The sequence below is a fragment of the Hydra vulgaris genome, chromosome 11, assembly GCF_038396675.1.
Source record: "Hydra vulgaris chromosome 11, alternate assembly HydraT2T_AEP".
Taxonomy (NCBI): Eukaryota; Metazoa; Cnidaria; class Hydrozoa; order Anthoathecata; family Hydridae; genus Hydra; species Hydra vulgaris.
Window position 1 is genome coordinate 36,732,673 of NC_088930.1, and position 21,559 is coordinate 36,754,231.

At 28.1% G+C, this 21,559-nt stretch overlaps 1 protein-coding gene across 3 annotated transcripts in view; it reads left to right on the forward strand.

The window, feature by feature from the left end:
• The window catches only part of LOC101240273 (uncharacterized), a 57,063-nt gene that overhangs the window by 15,020 nt on the left and 20,484 nt on the right, over positions 1–21,559 (forward strand). For all 3 annotated transcript variants that reach the window (XM_065810954.1, XM_065810956.1, XM_065810955.1), the window contains exons 3-4: positions 11,501–11,614; positions 11,747–11,995. In XM_065810954.1, the coding sequence (XP_065667026.1) occupies positions 11,501–11,614; positions 11,747–11,995 (363 nt within the window). The remainder of the gene's footprint in view (positions 1–11,500; positions 11,615–11,746; positions 11,996–21,559) is intronic.

The window sequence follows — 21,559 nt, forward strand, 5'->3', positions numbered from 1 at the left end:
CACTTTGCAAACACATATAATACAAAACGCACAACGCCGCCAACAATAGAGTAAGCGAGTTTTATCGTAGTCAATAGGAATAACCTTGGTCTGATAAAGCTATTGTTTTAATCATATTCATATGTTGGTCTAGAATTAGGCGGAAAAGGTTGTCACGTGATCCAATGTAGTGGAAAACAAATCATAAAAATGTCGCAGTCGGAAGAGTTTTTTTTACAGGAGATATGCTTGATTGTAATACTATAAATCACAGTTTTTCCTATGTTTGTTTTGAATAGCAGAATTCTAATAGGGCGATTGGGAAATCGCAACTGACTTTAAAAGCTTTATTATTTAAAATCGAAAAGAAGCCAAGTGGGAAAAGAAGATTAACAGTATAATAGATATCAAGGCAGACATTATTTTGGGTTTGATAATATCGAATAAGTTTAAAAGGGATTTCATGAACGATATTAGAAGAAAATTGAAGGAGAAAAACAGAACTATGACACGGTTTGAGGCTAAGTACTAGAACTGGTTACATATTAATGTCAAGCCTATAGAAAATATTCAACCTTCAGATCCGCCTATTAATTCTGGTAATTAAATAATAATAGCTGTTATCTGCTGCAATGATACATCTCAAGATGAATGGAAGGTTAAAAGATGCATAGGTATTGCAGGAAATACTCAGTAGTAAAGATGACGGAGTAGTACAGCATGGTGGTTGCTATAGTAATAATGAAGGACTTGCTCTGTTATTGCAATACAAATTATACAAGAATGATTATCAAATATTGCGTAATGAAGTCAAGGAAAGAAGATACAGCAAGATGTATCTCTTATTTAATTCAGTACGAGAGGCAAAGGAGTACTGCATCCCTGCCTCTGGAATACAAGTTAAGGACTACTCAGCTGAGGTAGGACCTCAAGATATATTAAACCATACAACAAGATAAGATATACAAGAGGATAATGAAAATTGCCAATACTTGTCCTCCAAATTCCAAACTTTTACAAATCAGCAAAGTTGGGTTTAATAGCAGTACAGGACAATCTATTTACAAACTGAAGATTGTACTCGTGAAGATTTTCTTTCTGCTTCGAAGCAACCTGATCAATGAATTTGAGCTACACAGAAGACTTCTCATTGGACATAAGTTATAGATGAAGGAGAAGAAAATATTGGTTTAGCGAGGATTAAAGGAGAAGATTAGTTTGGTAGTGGATGTTCCTAGATCCGGCGGATCTGGAATATCCAACGAATTTAATAGGAAAGAAGTTTTTTCAGGGTATGATTTTTTTTAAAAATCTAACTTATTGGAGAAAGTCTGTTCCTGACTTGCTTGGTACAACTTCAACTGCCTGTAGTTGCCACATCTGAAATCTTACGGGTTAATGAGAAGCCTTTATCAACTTTGTACTGCAGACCAATATATTTTAAATATGTTAAAGAGAACGTAGATATTCTTGTTCAGGAGGTAAATCATATCAAAGGACAGGAGCTTAAACTCACTCTTGTCGAAAATATTTTTATTGAACATCAACTAGAAATAACCATCTTGGATGGCAAAGTAGCAACAGCCCTCAGTGATGTAACTTATTTAACTCTTTGTTGTTTTATTTGTAAGGCAACTCCAAGTGAAATGAAAAATTTAAGTACTACTTATGAGAAAAGCAACGCATTTAGTAAATCTAGCTTTTCATATGGAATATTGACTCTTCATGCATGGATGAGATGTACTGGGTGTCTTCTCCACATCTCATACGAACAGGCTTTGAAAAATAGCAAATTAGGGGAGATAAAAATAAGTTGAAGATGAAGGAGAAGAAAATATTGGTTTAGCGAGGATTAAAGGAGAAGTTTAGTTTGGTAGTGGATGTTCCTAAATCTGGCGGATCTGGAATATCCAACGAATTTAGTACGGAAAGAAGTTTTTTCAGGGTATGATTTTTAAAAAAAATCTAACTTTCTCTCACAACTTTTATAATTTAAGCTAAACAAGATATGATCTATAAAATGTTTATAAATAAAAATGTTTTCAGGATTATTCTGTTTTTGCAGAAGTAATAAGTATAGGCGAGGAACTAACCAAGCATTTGTACAGCATACTATGCACTGTCTCATGTATAGAAGAGGTAAACCCTGAGGCTCTTGAGATCTATTTAAAGGAGACAGCCTAACGTTTTGTTTATCTATACCCCTAGTATTACATGCCGCAGGGTTTACATAAACCGTTTCTACACTTTCACTAGGAAGTTCACAACAAAAGCTTATCTATTGGTATGCTTTCTGAAAAAGCACAGGAAAGCAGAAATAAAGATGTAAAAACCTTCAGAGAATTTTTCACACTAAAAGTTTCTAGAAAAAAAATAGAACCTGGATTTAATGAGAAATCTTCTGTGTAGCTCAAATTCATTGATCAGCTTGCTTCGAAGCAGAAAGAAAGTGGAATTGAAAAATAAAAGTTTGTTTATACATAGCAACGCTTAGTTTATTCCGATGATACGCATTTTTACAATAAAGTTATACCATAAATGCAAAAGAAAAAAATTTCTATACTGGCTGAATAAAATAAGTAAAGCTATTTTCTTTTGTTTATTGACTCGATTTAAGGGCGTTCATTCATTGCGCCGAAGACGGCTTTTTTGACTCAATTTAAGGGCATTCATTCATTGCGCCGAAGACGGCTTTTTGTACTACTTTGTGTTTTTGTCAAATTTGAATGTTGCTCTACTTTTTTAATATCTTGTTTTAATGAAAGTACTATGGATGAATCAAAATGAAATGTATCGTCAAACAGCATTTACCATAATGAAACTTCAAAGTTTTAAGGAATTAATGATGAATAGGTTTACATTTTTAAAAAAATCACTGACATACCTTCAAACTGAGGTTTAGTTGAAAATATTTTAGGCTCATCCTCATTCAATAGTTTGTCCAACAAAGAAGTTGTAAAGGATCTTTAAAAAATATAATTAAAGATTTTAAAATTATTATTAGCTTTATTTTACTTAAAAAATAGTGATTATATTATATTTTCTCTTTATCACCCGGCAATAAACTACAGGTACCATAAATTATAATAAAATAGTCATCAATTAAATTAAAACCAACCAAAGCGACACGGCTCTCGCAGTTGTTAGCATTAAATGCTAATAACCAGCCGGTGTGTTTTGCACAAATTTTTGGATCAGACTTCTCGGAATATCCTCCTCCATCAAAAATTTAAACGACACTCTTTTTTCTTTCAAATTCCAATATTGTAACGTATGTTTCAATATTGACACAGCATCAGCTTGCAGGTCTTCGATTGGTTTCGTGAATTTAATTTATTTTGCCATTTATCATGCACTTGACGAAGCTTAAACCAAGTGTGTTGCAGGCTTCAAAAACTTTATATGTAAAGAATTTTGTTATTCTGTATTGCCTGTAATCGATTAATTATCAGCAAATAGCAAGTTTGATTTTTTAACAGCCTGATAAAAAGATTTACTTTGTTCCTAAGCAGAAGAGTGTAAATATCCTCTATTTTAAAAATCGAAGGTAGGTAATTTTTACGCTTGTATACGTTACGATATATAGTGTATGCATACTTGTAACGTTATGCTTCATAAATGTCCAGAATGTAAAAATTTTGTAAGTTTAAAGTTTAATTCTTTAGAAAAAATAATACCTAGGTATTGGACTAAAAACATGTTGTAATGATAGTTAATGAAAAACTGATTTTTTATTCATCTACTACTATTGCTAAAAAGAACTCTAATGAAAAACAAAATGATCTAGTTAAACTTAATTATGTTTGGCAAAAACCATTTGACATAAACCCTCAGGTTATTGCGTTTTCAGAAATGAGTCCTAAAATTGTCATCAGTTTTGTATGCGCACCAAAGGTTCAAAATATAAATTCCCGGCTTAAATACATATAATAAAAATGTTTTTATTTTAGCTGCTGTGTTAATACTGTTCAAACCAATATTTATAGACATTTCTTCGGATAACTTTCTTTAAAAATATTTACGTTGTAAAACACTGAGCTCCAATGAATTGTTAAATTAAACTATATACATTTTCTAAGAACGGCTCTAAGAATTGAAGTCGGATCAGCTTTTCTAAATTCTATGATAGACAACAATTTCTGTAGAACTCTTTAATGAATTTGCAATGACATTTAGTTATAACATGCAAAATTGTTAATTAAATAAGGGAACTAAATGAATCTCTTAAGCAGAAAACCAATGAAAGCAAGTTCAAGAATAAAAGTTAATAGACATAAAAAATGGTTTTTTGATCAAAATAAAACATAAGTTGGTGTAATGTAAAAAAGAGAAGAATTGTGAACTATATTTATTAACTTTTATTTTTTACTTGCATTTTTCTCAAAATCGTGTTTTTTGGGCTGGTTACGGGGATATTTTTAAAACTTATTATCAAATTGGTTTGAAATTTAACACAATTATTTATTGTATTAGTATTTACAACGTACATAATAATATTCGGCAGACATTAAAACGGCGCATCCGAAACTTGGTAAACAACGAGTAATTTTATTTTTGTCTACTTCAATTATTTAGTCAATTTTCATTGGCTAAATAATTAAAGTAGACTAAATCAGCCATTTCTATACAACAAGTGCGAGCAAAATGAATGATAGTAAATAATAATAGAGTTTTGGGTGCCTCGTTTTAGTGTTCGCTAAATAATTATTACTGTTTCTTTAGTTTGGTAATTTTTAAAAATTTTGTGTCCTTAATCACCCCATATTTTGCTCAAATTTACAAAAATGTAAATATTTTATCAGGTTTTAGACCTAACTTAAATCTTTTAGTCCACGACGCAATGACACATGCAATATATTATCAGCCAAAACTTTTATTCAAAAATTAGGAATGGTTGCTGAAAAATTTTTGTTGACCTATTTTTGACCTTTAATGATTAATAAGCTAATATATAATAAGAAAATTTTTTTTTAGCTTCCTTTATTACTTAATACCTATACATCATATATATATATATATATATAATATATATATATATATATATATATATATATATATATATATATATATATATATATATATATATATATATATATATATATATATATATATATATATATATATATATATATATATTATTCCTAATGGTATTATATTATATTATACAATGTGAGAAATAAAGACATTTGCAAAAGTTGATCATATTTTTTTAATCTGTTTAGCGTACTGTTTTGACTATGACTATTTTACTATTAATTGTTTCAAATGCTCTCTCTAAGTCTATCCCCTTCTCTGCCGAATTATTTTAGTATAACCCCGTTTTTTGAGAACTTCCCACTTTAAACAAAAATAATTTTAACAGCTAATAATTTTTAAATACGTAAATTTTGTACTTTAATTTTACTTTCAGAAAAATAAAGGTTGAAAATCTGAGGTTTGATTTTTTCCCTAACTATACTAAAAACGGTAATCCTACTGCGCTCTCGTCAGTCCAGGCTTTTTAAACATTAGTAATATTAATTGAAATAAGAAAAGAAAAAAGATTGCTGCCCCGTTGCATTATACGTAATTATACGTATATGAACTTGATAATTACACCTAAGTACAAAAAATTAAAAAAGAATATTACTTATAAATAAAAATTTATATATATTTTTTTTACTTTTTTAAACCTCTTTAGCCCCCTCCTTGACAAGTGACAAAACCCGCCCCTGGTTGCTACTAGGGGCGGGTTTTACCATGCTATTTAACAATCGAAGTCAATGATATATAAATACTAACTCGAGCTGCGGTTGTGAGGCAAATCTGTTTATTGAAGGCCATATTGAATACTGACAAAAAACGCAAAAAAGATTATTTAAGGTTAATTGATTTTACTTTTGTTACTCAAAATATTGGTATATCCTATTCTGCTTATGGTGTGCGAACCAATTTATTAAAGCTAATAGGATATCTTTTAATAAATTCAGTTTAAAAAATAGCGATCTATATCAAAAATAGTTCGTGGCAACAAAAAGAGCTTCGTTTATTGCAACAAATGTAATATATGTAAGTTCACGTAATATATGTAAGTAATATATGTAGTTTTCACTTTGATAAAAAAGATAACAATTATGAAAATGCAAATAAACCTCGTTTAAATGTTATTACATCTTATTTTTCTGACGAAAATCCATTATAAAACACCTATCAAAAGAAAATATATATACAGGAATGTAACTGAAACATTCAAAACTCTTGAGGAAAAAAAAGGATTTCTTTTATTTCCATCTTTTTCTGACAATTATATTTTTACTCATGTAGAATATCAAAAGCTAAAAAGAAAAAAATTAGGAACGAATACTATGACAGAAATTATTAAAAAACTTGAGAATGACAAACTTATATCAGCTGATATAAGTTTGTCATTTATAACTTGTTTAAATCTGAACTAGTGGATAAATGCAAAGATCCTTGGGGTCACTATTATTCAGAAGAAGTAAATAAATTTGCTCTAAAAATTTGTGTCTACCCTTTTGTCAGATCATTATTGTCTTAGACTTTGATATTATGGAAATATTCTTTGGCTTGTATAAGTTCTCTAGCTAATTGGTCATCATTGATTGTTCACCTGGGTTTTTTAGGGATGCTTTTTTTAATTATAACAAAAGGGATTTAAAGATATTGCATATAAAGATTGTGCACTGATCTTTGATTCTATGCATATAAAATGGTCTTGTTTTTGAAAAAAATTCAGCTGGTTGAATAATTTTATGTAATCATAAAAGCAAAATTTAAAGATGAAAATAAAAATATTGCTGCAAATTAATAAAACAGTCTTAAAAGGATTTCAATATCAATATACAAACAAGCAATACTTGGTTATATAGCTGGTTATACTGTTAGAACCCTTAAAAAGAAAATAATATGCTGCATATATGCTGAAGCAATTAATTAACCAGATAATTTAGTTTGTGATCGTGACTACACAGTATTTTGCAAATCATCTTGGTTATTAGGGTGGTCCAAAAAAAATATTTTTCAAAAAGTGCACAATGGAACCTCCCATTCTTATCCATCTACTAAAACAAAAATTTTGTAAAAATTTGAAGTGATTTGAAGCATTTTTAGAGGTTACACAAGTCATTCAAAGTTTCTGATTACATCGCAAAAAGCGACCTTTTGGTGGATTAAAGTGTTTCACAGCTATTAAACAGCAAATAATTTGTTATTGTTCAACAGTTACAACTGTACTAATTCACATACTAAATAACAACAAAAGTAAGACTGACAGTTATATCAATATTTATTATTTTGTAATTTATGTTGTTATTTTGTAGTTTATGTCAGTGCCATTACAAACTTATTTGGCTTTCAAAAGTCTGAACAGTAAAGTGCCTTTTGTGGCGATGTTCTTGGACAATCAATTTGTGGATCAAAAAAAAGCTTAAATCAATTTGTGGATCAAAGAAAGCTAAACCAATAGTTATTTCACTCAAATACCACAGATGGCGGTTGAATGCTGTAACTATAACCTGTCTAATGGCTTAATTTCTGTATTCAGATAATTAGTGTAGCAAATGAAGATTATTGGCGGGCGCTGTAACTGCACAAGGAGCCTGGAACCATGCTTCAATGTAAACGTCGCATAAACAAAAGAAACTGGAGAATTCTCTTTTCTTTACCAGCTTTTAGTTTGAATTGAGACCTGAACATCCCCATTTTGAATGAATAAATGATTTTAGCTATCCAGCGTACTTGATTAAAAGCTCCAGTTGCTGTGAAATGAACACCTTGCCGTGGAGTTCCACCTAGAAAGATGATTGCTAGTTCCAAGAGTTCCCTGTAATCATTTTAAGGTTGATAGATTTCAATATTTGTCTCACCAAAATGAATTATACGAGCTCTGAAATCAGCAATCTCTACCGCATCTGCTGCTGTCTGGAAATTGCTCTGTTCGATCCGATTTCAATTGTCTTGGAATCTCATAAACAACAGAAAATCAGGACCCGTGGATGTAGTTATTTTCATTTTACAAAAGGTCTTATCAGTTACATTTCCATAATATGATGCCTACATGCAAAATGTAAAAGTTCACGGTCAAGAGCTTTTTGTATCAGACTGCATGCACCTGCCTACTGACCCGTGTTGTTAGCAGTTGTGTCAAAACATAATCCTCTTATAATGTCCTGAACATTCTAGTCGTCGATACATCATTCTTCAGCAGCTGCCTGTGCTTCGCCAGTCCCAGAAGTAATTTTTGGAACACCAAGTAGTTGTTCTGTTTTAACACCGGGGATATATATATATATATATATATATATATATATATATATATATATATATATATATATATATATATAGTATATAATTAATATAAAATATAGTGTTACATTTAAAATATAGTGGTTTTTTAGTTGTAAATAAAGTGGTAAAATGTTTTATAATATAGCTACATAATCTAATGTCCAGTTTTTTCAAACCTTATAATAAATTGATGATTTCTTTCATGGCAGTTAACTTATTTTTAAAACAATAAATTTAAAGTTACATTAACTACTTTAGATTTACTATTATAAAAATAAAGTTCAGGTAAAAAAATTTCTACATAAAGACAGTCTAACTATACTGAAAAAAATTTGGTTGGATCATTTTTTACAAATAAGCCTAAATAAATTAGGCTTATTATTTTATGTTTATAATTTTTTGCAAAAACTTCACTTATTTATGATGTTTTGCCAGTATGGGTTCCGCAAAAAAAAAAAGCTTCACATTTTACCTAACCACTTTTTTACGGAGTTAGATTTTTATGTATTTATATATCATTACCTAACCACTTTTTTACGGAGTTAGATATCTATGTATTTATATATCATTGGTAAATGTAGTAACACTCCCTCATTGCAGCAGGCATTAAGATATCTGATGTAGCAGCTCTCCTTTGTAGCAGCAGGCTTTAAGATAGTTGATGCATGTACTGAAGCCAATAAATATTCCTTGTTTAAAAAGTCTCCACTCAGAGAGCTAGTCTCCACACGAGAGTGCAATAAGCATTATAATAAAATTATTTTGAGCTGCTTAACTGTAGTTTTACCCTAAAAATTACTACATAATAAATAAATGTGGATCTACTCATGGATAACCGTTTTAGAAAAAATTCTGTTGATTAGAGATCTTTATTTATCTAAAAGTTATTTCATCTAAGTGAGAACAAGATTTTTTTTAGAGTGAATTTGTTGCAAAGCATATATTACCTAAAATAACATTTTTTAACTATTTTTTTATTTTGTATTCACCAATCTAAAAGTGTTAATAAAATCCAAAAAAGTTGTTTTTAAAATAACGCTGATTGATAGTCTTTATAAATGTCAGGAAAATTACCAATAAAAACAAATTAAAACTTTCTTTTTATATTTTAAAAACTTATAAATTGTAACAAAATAAATAATTGGTTTCAAAATAAATAATTTTATTTGTTATGAAATAAAAAATAAATAAAAATTCATGTTAAATAAACACTTTGCTAATAATTTTTTTTTTATATTTTAAGAAATTTGTCAGTTTAATTTTATTGTGTTCAAACCTCCAGTTACAATTTTGTGAAATTGTCAACTATGTTTTTATTATTATATAAGTTAAACATTTTGTTTAATATATAGATCATAATATGCCAAATGGAGAAACCATTTATTAGATTCCTCATGTACCATCTAAGATTTAGCTGACACTTTTTCCATGCTTTATATAAGGTTACTTTCTATATATGTTTGTGTGCCACAAAATTTGAAATCAATTTTTGAAAGCTTTTTTCTCAACCAATTTTGCTCAAATTTTGCACACTTAATCATTTTCGATGACAATACAAGGAAATGGAAAAATATGACCAAAAAAAGTTAATTAAGTTAACAAAAATTTAATTTGTACTTTCCTATACATTTTATTTATTTGATATCAATTGCGTATTACGTCACAAAAATCATTGATTTGCAAATGATTCAAAACCTATTGTTTTTTAAGTCTTAAGTTATTAAGTTAAAAAACAAAAATTTAGTAAAAACAGTAATTTTTAAATTTTTTTTAAAAAAAAAAACAGTAATTTTTTCTTCTACAAAAGATAACAAAAAAAGAATTTCTAGGCCCAATAGAATTCTGCTTGCATAAAGCATGGATTTGAAAAAAGAATTTTTTTTTGATTTACTAGTTGATTTTAAACTTATAAAAACAAGTCCTGAAAGTTACAAATTAATATCTTATCTCATTCTTAAGAAAACACTATTTAAATAGTTAAATAAAATAAGTTTAATAAGGTATTTTGTATTAAATTTCCCTCAGTAAAAAGGTTCCTTTTTTTGGCTTTTAACAGCTCCTTATTATTCCCTAATGACAGACTAAATTTAGTGTTGTTGTTATTGAACTTTAAAATAATGTGATTTTTGTAGAGCTTGATTTTAAATCTACTTATGGTGGATAAATATGCAGAATCAAGATTCTCTAAAAATTGGCCCCTAATGTAAATCTGTTACCTACGATGAAATTTTTCAAAATTTTCTTACAAACGTTAATCAGAGTTTTTATCAGTAAAATTCAAAAAATATTAAGTACCTATTCATAGCCCCAAAAAAAGACTCAAAAAGTAAGGTTTCAAAAATCTCAATCTCAAAATCTCAAATCTCAAAATTAAACGTGTCAAAATAAAAATTTAAAGTTGTTGTTCATCTTTTTAAAACTCTAAAATTGTAACAAAATAAATACTTTTATATCATTAATGTTATTTGTTACAAAATTGACTTAATAAAAAATAGATAAATAAAAAATGGATAAATGTTAAATAAACATTTTTACCATTAAATGTTTTTTAAAATTGCAAGTACTTGGTCAAAAAGCAAAAAATTCAATTTTAGTGTGTTTAAAGAAATCTTTATAAACACTGTTTGAATTTAGTAAGTTGTTTTCGCAAATTGTATATTTAATATATTAGATTTATTTGTTTTAATCAACAAAATGTATATATATTTTTAAACTAAAATTCGGAATGTTAAAAAATTAAATAAAGTTATATTAAAAAAAACTTTTTCATAAAGTTTATTAATTTTAAATTCCAAATATATCATTCTGAAAAATACTAAATTATATATCCCCACAATCTAAACATTTTCCTTTTATTGATGGCGGAGGAGTGGTAAGATATGTAGTTATTGTTTTTAATGTATTGAATTATGTATGTAATTCAATAATTAAAAAAGTTGAATAATGTGCATGCTGAGGCAAAAATAAATAGTTCTTTATTTCTTAAATAGTTTAAGTCTTTAATTTTCTTTGATTCTTAATGAATCGATGACAACTTTAATCTATTCAAGCCCTATTTAAGCTTTTGTAATATTTTTATTTGGTTAAAAAGTTTCTTTTATCTATTATTTTTATAAACATAAATATAAATTTTAGTTTTGAGTGCTTAATTTTCAAAATACAAGTTGCGATTAGTGTTAATGCTAAATACAGTAACTTGTTTTTATATTATCTCAAGCTTTTTATTTAATTTTAGTTGTAAATTACTTGATTGAGCTTCATGATCTTCCAAATTGTTTTTTGGATGTAAATAATTCTAATAAAATTATTTACAACTGTGATGGTGGCTTAAAGTTTTCACTTGTAAATGGTGAGTTCGATTATATTGTTTCAAAAGCATATGGTAGTTATAGCAGTAGTAGTAGTTGTTGTTGTTGTTGTTGCTTTTGTTGCTGTTATTTTTGTTGTTGTAGAATTCATTGTATTTCTGTATTATTCATAGGAAATCCAGGTGTCTTGTTTCAGTCTGCAACAGACAATACAAGATATATTTGTCATCAAGGGTTTGTTCCCCATCTACTACCCTTGGGTGGTAATGAGCATACCTTTTATATTGTGAGTTTCGATGATTCTTATGTTATGATAAGATCAAAAGATTATACAACAAGGTACCTTTGGCAAGATAATTTATTATTTGCATTTGAAAACAAGGTTGGAACAACACAAATACTGTATAAATTAATTGTATGTGGTAAGGTTCCTTTTTTTATTTTTTATTAGGATAGTATTTCATTGTTTTTATGCAATATTGTAGTAAAAACTATATAATGGTTAATACACAAGTATTTTTTTACTTTGCAATGGTCGCTTGCAAGCTATTTCTAGGTCTCATTTATCACTAGATTTTATCACATTGGTTACAATAAATTGATGCCACTTAGCATCAATTTATTAGTTGACATCACTTGAGTTACTATAAATTGATGCCACTTAGCCTTGCCTCATGACATTAAATTTAAGTAGAAGTGTTAGCTAACCATGAGCGAGACTAGGTTTTTTCAAACCGAGACGAGAAGTTAGTACTTCTCATGAAACCGAGAAAGACAAGACGAGAAATTTAACAATTTTTGAAAACAAATTTATTAAAATCCAAGTAAAAAAAAAAAAAATGTAAACATGGTTTTGACAAATAGACACAAATGACATTTGTCAAATGTAAACAACTTTTTCAAATATTAATTCAGAATTTTTTTGCCAAACTTTTCCAACAAGACAATGTTTTCTCTGATTAAGATGATTTGTTCCACTTTTTCTGGGTGTAAAGTTGTGTCTGGATGATTGGACGACATTTCCACCTGAGCTGAAAACTCTCTCTGATTTAGTTGAACTTGCTGGAATAGCTAAAATTATTTGAATGCAATGTATTTGAATGCAATTTCCACAAATCAAGAATCAGAAAGTCTTTTTTGGCATCAGGGAGATATTCATACTGGCACATTTCGCTCAAAATAGGATTCAGTTCAGATGTTGGCTCTTGTGTTTCAAGTCTGACGTTTAACTTGCCCTTCAGTTTTGAATTAGTGGACAAATCCGCTGAAAGGACTCTGGCAACAGGTTGGCACTCAACATTATCCTTACCCTGCGAGGCTAACCATTCTTTTGTTGTTTGAAATTTTTTGAAGAGCTTCAAGTGAAGTCCCTTTAAGTAGTTTGCTGCAGCACTCAATAAGTTTCCAGTGTGACAAAAAGGAGACAATGAAGTCCGCTTGTGTTTCCATCTTTTGTTTTCAAAGACTTTTTGCACACCTTGCATTCTGCACCGTCACTTGTTTTTTGAAAATATCTCCAGATTTTGTTTTTTCTTGGTGACATTTTTGATCGTTGAAATGAGGCAAGAATATTTCTTTTCAATATGAGCAATATGTGTCAAGTTGAATTCCACTGGTAAACTAATCAAATTAAGTCGAAAGTGCACCATTTTATATAGTTTTTGTATTTAAAATCTAATTAAAAATATTTAAAATCTAATTAAAATTTTTTAATTAGATTTTAAAAAAAAATCTAATTAAAAAATCTAATTAAAAATCTTATTTAAAATTTAAATTGTTTTTGTCAAAAACAAATTAAATTTTTAATTAGATTTATTAAAATCACGGAGTCAAAATATTAGTTAATTAAAAAAACAAATTATTAAGCATTTTGTAAATTATAATAATTTTTAATTTGTAAAATAATATAATATTTAAGTCTCGTTCTACTTCTCGCGAGAATTTTCTATTTCTCGTTTCTCACGAGAAGTCCCATTTCTCACGAGAACGAGACGAGATTTTGCTCATGGTTAGTGTTAGCTCACTGGTGCAGCAATTATAGTAAAGCTAGTAAAAAGAGAAAGATATAACTTTATGACATTGTGCCAGAGACTTAAGCTTGAATCCTAGAACAGGTGCAACAGCATTCACTATGGAAATTTGTGCTTTCTTTAACAGAGTAAAGTTATCATAAGAAAATCCAGCCCAAATTTGGCGAAAGTGTTTTAGGGTATGTTATGAATATAAAATAAAGTGATTGGAAACTTCATAAATTTTTATTCTATACTTCAGGATTTTTTATTTTCTTTATTGACAAACTTTTTACACTACCGTAGTTTACAAAATTACTGCAAAACTCAAATCAATATAGTAATATTGTTATGAGTAAATGTTATAGAATGTTTATTTTGATACAATAAATAAATTGCTTTAAAATAAAAGATACACGCTTTTTTATGACAATGATACGTACCTTTTCCTTATATTGGTAATACAGGGAGAGGGTATGTATCATACCTCTCATTAACAATTTGTGATGAGTTCATGCAATGATAAAGGTGAAGTCAGTGGCACAGATGCAGTTTTGACACCCAGAGAACAATTTAGAACACAAAACTTTCTTGTTATTGCTGATAGGCTCCTATAGAAGATAAAAAGAGGAAGCTTTGTTATTGAATGTTATATTGGGCTCATCAGTGTATCAGATATTTTCATATAAATTTGGTTTCCTGACAGAAGTCAATAGTACATCATATTGTCAGACATGAAATATTTTCTTGCAAAGTCAGATCAACTTGTACAACACTACCATTGTGATTTGGAAGCTGATTTCACTAATTAGATCATTATGTTATTTGTAATGCTGAAAGGCATTACAAAAAATGTTACAGTATATCATTTCAAAAAACGTAACTGTTTTTTCTCCCAAATCTATGTATTTTAGTTCAAATTTGTTTGAGCATTTTGGCTACTTCTTGTGAAGGAGAATAATTTTTCATTTTTTTCAACAATGAAACAAATGAAAAATTATTCAAGGGCAGCAATGGGTCAAGAAAAGCTAACAAATCTTGCTCTTCTGTGCATTGAATGCAATTTGATGAAAAAATGTAAATGTAGATCCTATCATCAAATGCTTTGCAACTATGAAGTACAGAAAAACTCTGGTTTTCTAAATTTAACACAAAAACTATTAATTTGCATTAGTTTTTAGCAATAAACTACTCTTTGTTTGACAACGAATTTTTTAAGTAATCAGTTTGGATATTATCAAAAAAATAAAAAAATAAAAAGAAACATGGTTTTTAAATAAAGAAAGGAGAGAAAAGAAAAAAAAAAAGAAAAAGAGTTTAGAATTTACGAAAAGAAAAAGTGAAAAATTAAAAAAGAAAAACAGAAAAAAGTTTTAACAAAAACAAAAAAAATAAGAAATTTAAGAAAAGAAGTTAAAAGTAATATGAAAGAAAAAAAACTTGAATTAAAAAAAAAATTATTTCTTACTTAACATGAATAAAAAATGAAAAGTTGAACAAATTAATATTTTTTATAAAGTATTATGTTTTTTGTAATGTTTGCTGAATTAGATCTATTGTAATAGATCTAATTCATAACAATATTGTAATTAAGCATTAGTGTTATGTTTTTGTTGTATTTTTTGATACTATAGCTGCTTTTTTTTTATTATTTTTGCTATTATTATTATTATTATTATTATTATTATTATTATTGTTATTATTATTATTATTATTATTGGTAAATTTATATTTGTACTACTATTTTAATTTAGTTTTTGCTATTTTCTTTAATTACTTTTTTTTAAATAGCTTTAGGCTATTTAAAAATGCTGTTATTGTAGGCCAAACAGAAAAACAGGCCAAAATACTATTATTGTAGTTGTTATTGTTATTGTTGTTATTATTATTGTTATTATTGTTGTTATAATTATTATTGTTATTATTACTATTGTTAATAATATTGTTATCATTATTACTGGGCATTTCCAAAAAATCACGCACAAAACATTGCATTTGTTACATTAATTATTTTGAAAATAATGCAATTTGCAATCACCGACTTTTATTTAAATGACATCTATGTATATATTACCTATGCAAAGTATGGTAGCTATGGGTTGCTTCATTATAGAATAAATTAATTTTTTTAATGGAGTCACGCATGGAAAAGAAAAATGCAAAAAAAAATTAATAAATGAACCCTATTTTTTCTGAAAATGCATCAGTGACGTGTGTTTTATTTTTCATAGGTAATTAACGGTTGATAACTAAAAATCCGGACAAAGTTTAAGTTAATTTTGCTCCATGTTAAAATAAGTATACATAATAATTAAAATATATTTATTTAGCTCGCATATTCGTTTTTTAGAAAAACATAAAAAGTATTTGAATTAAATCATTTAAAAATGAAGGTGAACCAAGAAAATGAAGATGAGCAGCGGAAACATGTGTATAAGTTTTATTTAGAAAATATAAATCTCGGTAAAACATACACATTAAAGCATTTTCTTGCTGAAAATATTCCAAGAACTACCATTTATGACATAATAAAACGCACTGAAAACAAATTTGGACACGAAAGAAAGGCTGGAAGTGGTCGTATAGCCAAAAAAATGCCAAAAAGTAAGGTTTCTAAGCTTAAAACCATGTTTGACCATCAAGATGGTATTTCACAGAGGCAAATAACTCGTAAATTCAGTATTTCGCAACTGTATGTGAAGAAAATACTCAAAAATCAGTCTGCTATCAAATGTTATAAAAAGCAAAAAATTCCGAAGCGAGATGAGCAATTGATGCTAAGAATTTGAACATGCTGCAGTCAGCTTTACCAAAATTACCGAGACTTTGAATGGATCATTGACGATGAATCATATTTTACTTTAAATCACAGTTCGATAAATGGAAATGCTAGCTACTACTCCAGTGATACTTTATTGACTCCACCGAATGTAAAATACAGCCAAAAAGAGAAGTTTCCAGAAAAAATAATGGTCTGGATTGCTATTTTGGCCAAAGGTACCTCAAAACCATATTTTCGAGAATCTAGCAATGCTATCAGCCAGTTTATTTACTTAGAGCATTGTGTTCAAAAGAGACTTATCTTGTTTATAGAAGAGCATCATTTAAATGGTAATTTTGTGTTCAGGCCAGATCTTGCATCTGCTCATTATGCCAAAAGCGTATTGGAATATTTAAAGGCTAAAAATATTGAAATTGTACGAAAAAAAGATAATCCGCCAAATTTACCTGAATGCAGGCCCGTTGAAAATTTTTGGTCATTATTGAAAGGTCTTGTGTATAAGAATAATTGGCTAGCAAGAAAACATTCACAACTTAAAGAAAGAATTAAGTATTGTTTGACCAAAGTTGATCCTAAAGTTATCCAAGAAACAGTTAGTCGCACCAAGTGTTTTATTGACCATGTCAGACGAAATGGAGTGATTGAATCAAATTAAATATTATATTGAATAAATTAAATAATTCTCTATAAAATACTTTTTTTACTTTTATAAAACATTAAAAACGAGGAAGTTATGATCATTTAAACTTTGTCCGGATTTTTAGTTATCATCCATTATACAAGCATTTTTAAAGATTATAACAAAGTTACAGCACTCTACGATGTATCTTTGCTCCACAATAGTAGTTTAAACCAAAATCACGCACGGACAAAAAAAAGTAACGGATGGAACATGCAAACATCAGTCATTTTTGGGTTGTATTTTTGGAAATAAATCGATTGCGACTATCATAAGTATCATATATATCAATACTAACTATTTAAATACATGTTTGATTAAAAAACTTAAAAAATAAAACAATACTTTAATGTAATACTTTAAAAATAAAACAATACTTTAATGTATTATATTAAAGATAAATAATGCATTATATAGTTAATATATTATATTAAAGATAAGAAAGATATAAAATTAAATTTTTAACAATATGTTTAGTTGTAACACTTTGGCTGAATAATAATGTGTCCACGGTTATCAATTTGTGATTGCGGTACTAACGGTTTTAACTCACACAAGCCATGCCAGGGGAGGTTGTCTATAGATGGTTATATAAAAATAAGTTCATTTTGTTCTTTTAGAAATTTAATGTGCCATATTATCTAAAATTTCTAATACTTCGGCAAGGTATGTCTTTGCTCTGCCAGCAGAACGCAATTCTACAAAGACAAATATACCTGGGGAAATATTATTAAACTTGTACCTTTCAGATGGAGATGATACCACATTTACCAATAATGAAGATGATAAATTCTTAACAATTTTTACCATATCTGATTTGTGGTTACGAATTGCTATAAAAGCACTATCAATATTAAAAAGAAAAGAGTGGTGGCAATGAATACCCTTGGCTTTAAATTTATCTTTGAGAAGCGTTTCATTGATCTGACTTTCGCTTGCGGTAATACACTCGTTTGTAATTGAGATGATCTAAAAAAATGAAAATTTGCCATTAACTGCCCCCTTTCCATGTGATGTTGCAAAAAATGATCAATGAATCTCAACAAGATCAGATGATAATTTGTACACATTATTCATGGCTGTCACGACATAAGAGTTTTTGAATTGTGATGAAGGACCATCTGTAAAAAGTGTAATTTACAAATATTTTGATAACGACTTAATAATTGTTTGATAATGAACAAGACGGCATATTTATCATGAAGTAAACGATCAGATACAATGGCATATGAATGTGTATTGTTCTTACACCAAATTGCAGCAGTGAATACTGTTAGTTACCGTTAAACCCAGTAAGCGGATTGAATTTCACTTTGCTCCATTTTGGTGTAATTTTCACTGAAATCCATCTGATTTTAGAAAAATTAAAAATATAAATGGATGAATAGTATTGTTTATATATATAGTTAGTTTATATATGGGTCAAATCATTATATTTCAACCAATTTAAAGAAAACTTTGTGGGGCACCATCTCTGATTTTCCTGATTTTTACATATTGTTATGTGCATCATGTAGATAGGTTAAATTTGAAAAAAAAGATAGGTTAAATTTCAGACTTCCAAGTACAACGGTTCGGAAATTATAGCCTTACAAACATGACACAGTGGCCCCCCTCGATTTACAAATGGTTAAAACAGAATACTTTAGAGCTGTATAACTATTTTTTCACTTACAACAAGTGTCTCATTTTTTCTAGAACAATTTTCTGGATAGTTCTCTCTTTAAAAAAGTGGTTTTTATAAACTTGTGTTAAATTAGAAAAAAATCATGACCTCCTCAACTTTAGAAAAAATCATAAAATTGCTAAAATATGCCAAAATGAAACTAACTGTAGCATTATTCTGTTCATCCACAAGTCTTTACAGATAGTTTTTCTGATTAGCTACTATTGTATGCAATAAACAGGCAAAATATAGGCAGCTTGTTGCAGTTTAGAGCTTAAATATATCTAAAAGCAAAATGTCCACTCGCCTAAAAAGTCCAATTTTCAGCCATTTTGAGATGCTTGTAAATTTTTTTAACACTTTGTTTTGATCTAAGATTAACAGCATATAAGACCATTAGACCTAACTATCTGAAAATGCAAACATTATAAATTTGTCAAATCCACACCAAAAATGTCAGCATTTTAAAATCACCCTATTTTTCAATCATCAACGGTTGTATGTGTTACTAGAAACCAGTGCCCCTCTAATCTGCCAACTGGCCTATGTAAAGGGTGCAACTAATTATATGTCATTTCTTAATAAAAGGAAAGATATGGTTGGTTGTCCTCTCCTTGATCTGGTCTTAATAGTAGATAGGGGCATAAATAAAGGGGGCAGTAACTTTTTAGAGACCTTCATTATGGTTCTATTAAAGGTCTCTAAATTAATTTAGATATTTAGGTACTTAATACCTAAATATCTAAATTAATTTCAAAATAAAACCATTATTTTTTTAAATTCTATTTTATTATAGGTAATCAGTGGCGTTTATGTGGTCTGGACCCCTCCCCCCCACTCACTAAGGTGAGGGGGAGGGGGTTTGGGGTGGCACCAATGAAAGGGGGAAGAAGGGCAACCAACTTACAAAGGTATAAGCATTCATTTTCTAGCATGAAACATACATAATTCATTTTCTAATGAATATACAGTTAAGGCCATTGATCTTTAATGCATTTTTCATGCTTTTACCAAAACATTCAAATTTTCATAGTAACTATCAAAAATGTGTGCGAGATTTTCCAGCAAATATACAATGTAATAGTCTTAAAAGGGAATTAACAAAAGTTAATTAAATTACTAAAAGTTAATTGAATTTAATTGGTACCACCCCAAGCCCCCTTCCCCTCTCCCCCTCACCTTAGTGAGTGGGGGGGGAGGGCAAGGGGGCAAAAAAACAATGCTAAAATGTCATAAAAGAAATAAAATACTTTTACCATTCAATTCAGTAAGCTAAAAATGCGCTAAGTAAAAAAATCGCTTTCATTGAAACTTTTTAACACTTCCTTTTCTAAATAGTTAGATCTTTTAAATCATGCACGGAAGTTCAAAACAGCTTTCATTATGGCATATAATTTAAGATACCTCCAAAATACTTAGTTGCAATTTATGATAATGAAATATTAAAAGACATTATTATCTTTAAGAATCAAAAAAATCTGTGCCATGAAGTCAACTTTAAATATCATAATCACATGTAATAAAAATTTTTGTTTTTTGTCTTCAAAAATTTTTTAATTTATTGCTAAGTTTGAATAATTAAAGCATAAAGAAGCACTTGTCTTGTATAACTTTTCTTTTTGGATAATCAAAATATCACATGTCTTCTTTTGAATTCCTTCCTTCGAATTAAAAGAATATTCGTTTTAAAATTTCATTTTGTTTGACTCACTAGAATGGAAATGCCCTTCTATGATTACTTATATGCATACATGTGTGTATATGCAAACTGATTTTGATGCAAATAGGTCAGTTGATACAAAAAATGTATTCATTGGCCAAGATTATTTAGGTTTTCTCAAATCAGAAGATATTAGCTAGAGATGTGAAGGTTTAAAAAGGTATAAGATTTAATATAAAACTTATTTAAGTTGTCAATCAATCAATGTCAATCAATAGTTATGTTGATATGACTTTTTTGAAGATTTAATAAAAAGATCAACATATGTACTGTGTTGATAACTTGTTGCAACACTTAACTTTTTTTTTCAAAAGTCTAAAATCTTACAAGATGCAAATCAGAATATTGAATAAATTATGTAAAAGCAACATTTAATTCTTACTAAATTCTTATTCAACTTTTTTTTTACAAAAATCTATATAATAATAAGTATAATATAATTATAGTTGTGCAAGCTTACACACTTTGTTCAGTTACATTTTATATTTTACAATATCTTTTATGTTCTACACACTTTTAAATTGTAGTTACATTTTATGTTTTACAATATAGTAATAGATTTTTTTAAATTGAGTTCAGATCAAGATAAATAGTTAAACATAAATAAATGTTTTCAAGGATTGTTTTCAGAACATAACAAAAACCTTAGATTGTTGTATTATGTTTGGGATCATCACAATAAAAATAAATAGTCCTATACTGTAAAATAGAATAACGTTCAAAAACTATAGAATAACTTGAAATATGATATTTTACCAAATAAATTCAAAAATAGTCAGAACAGTGAAACAAATAGCAAATCAAGTAAATCTTTTTTCTCACAATGTTTTTATTAAAAACAATTGTGAGAAAAAAGATTTACTTGATTTTCCAAATTACCAGAAAAAATTACTAATACAAAATATTTTTTTGTATATTAAAACTATTAGCACTAGAGGCCTTTCAAATAATCATCAGTAGTGCTGTTTTTGGTATTATTGCAAGATATTTGTATAATAGTTTTAATATATAAAAAAATATTTTGTATTAGTAATTTTTTTTTGGTAATTATATTGTTTTTAATAAAAACATTGTGAGAAAAATGGAATTTCTATTTGTTTCACTGTTGTGACTATTTTTGACTTTATATA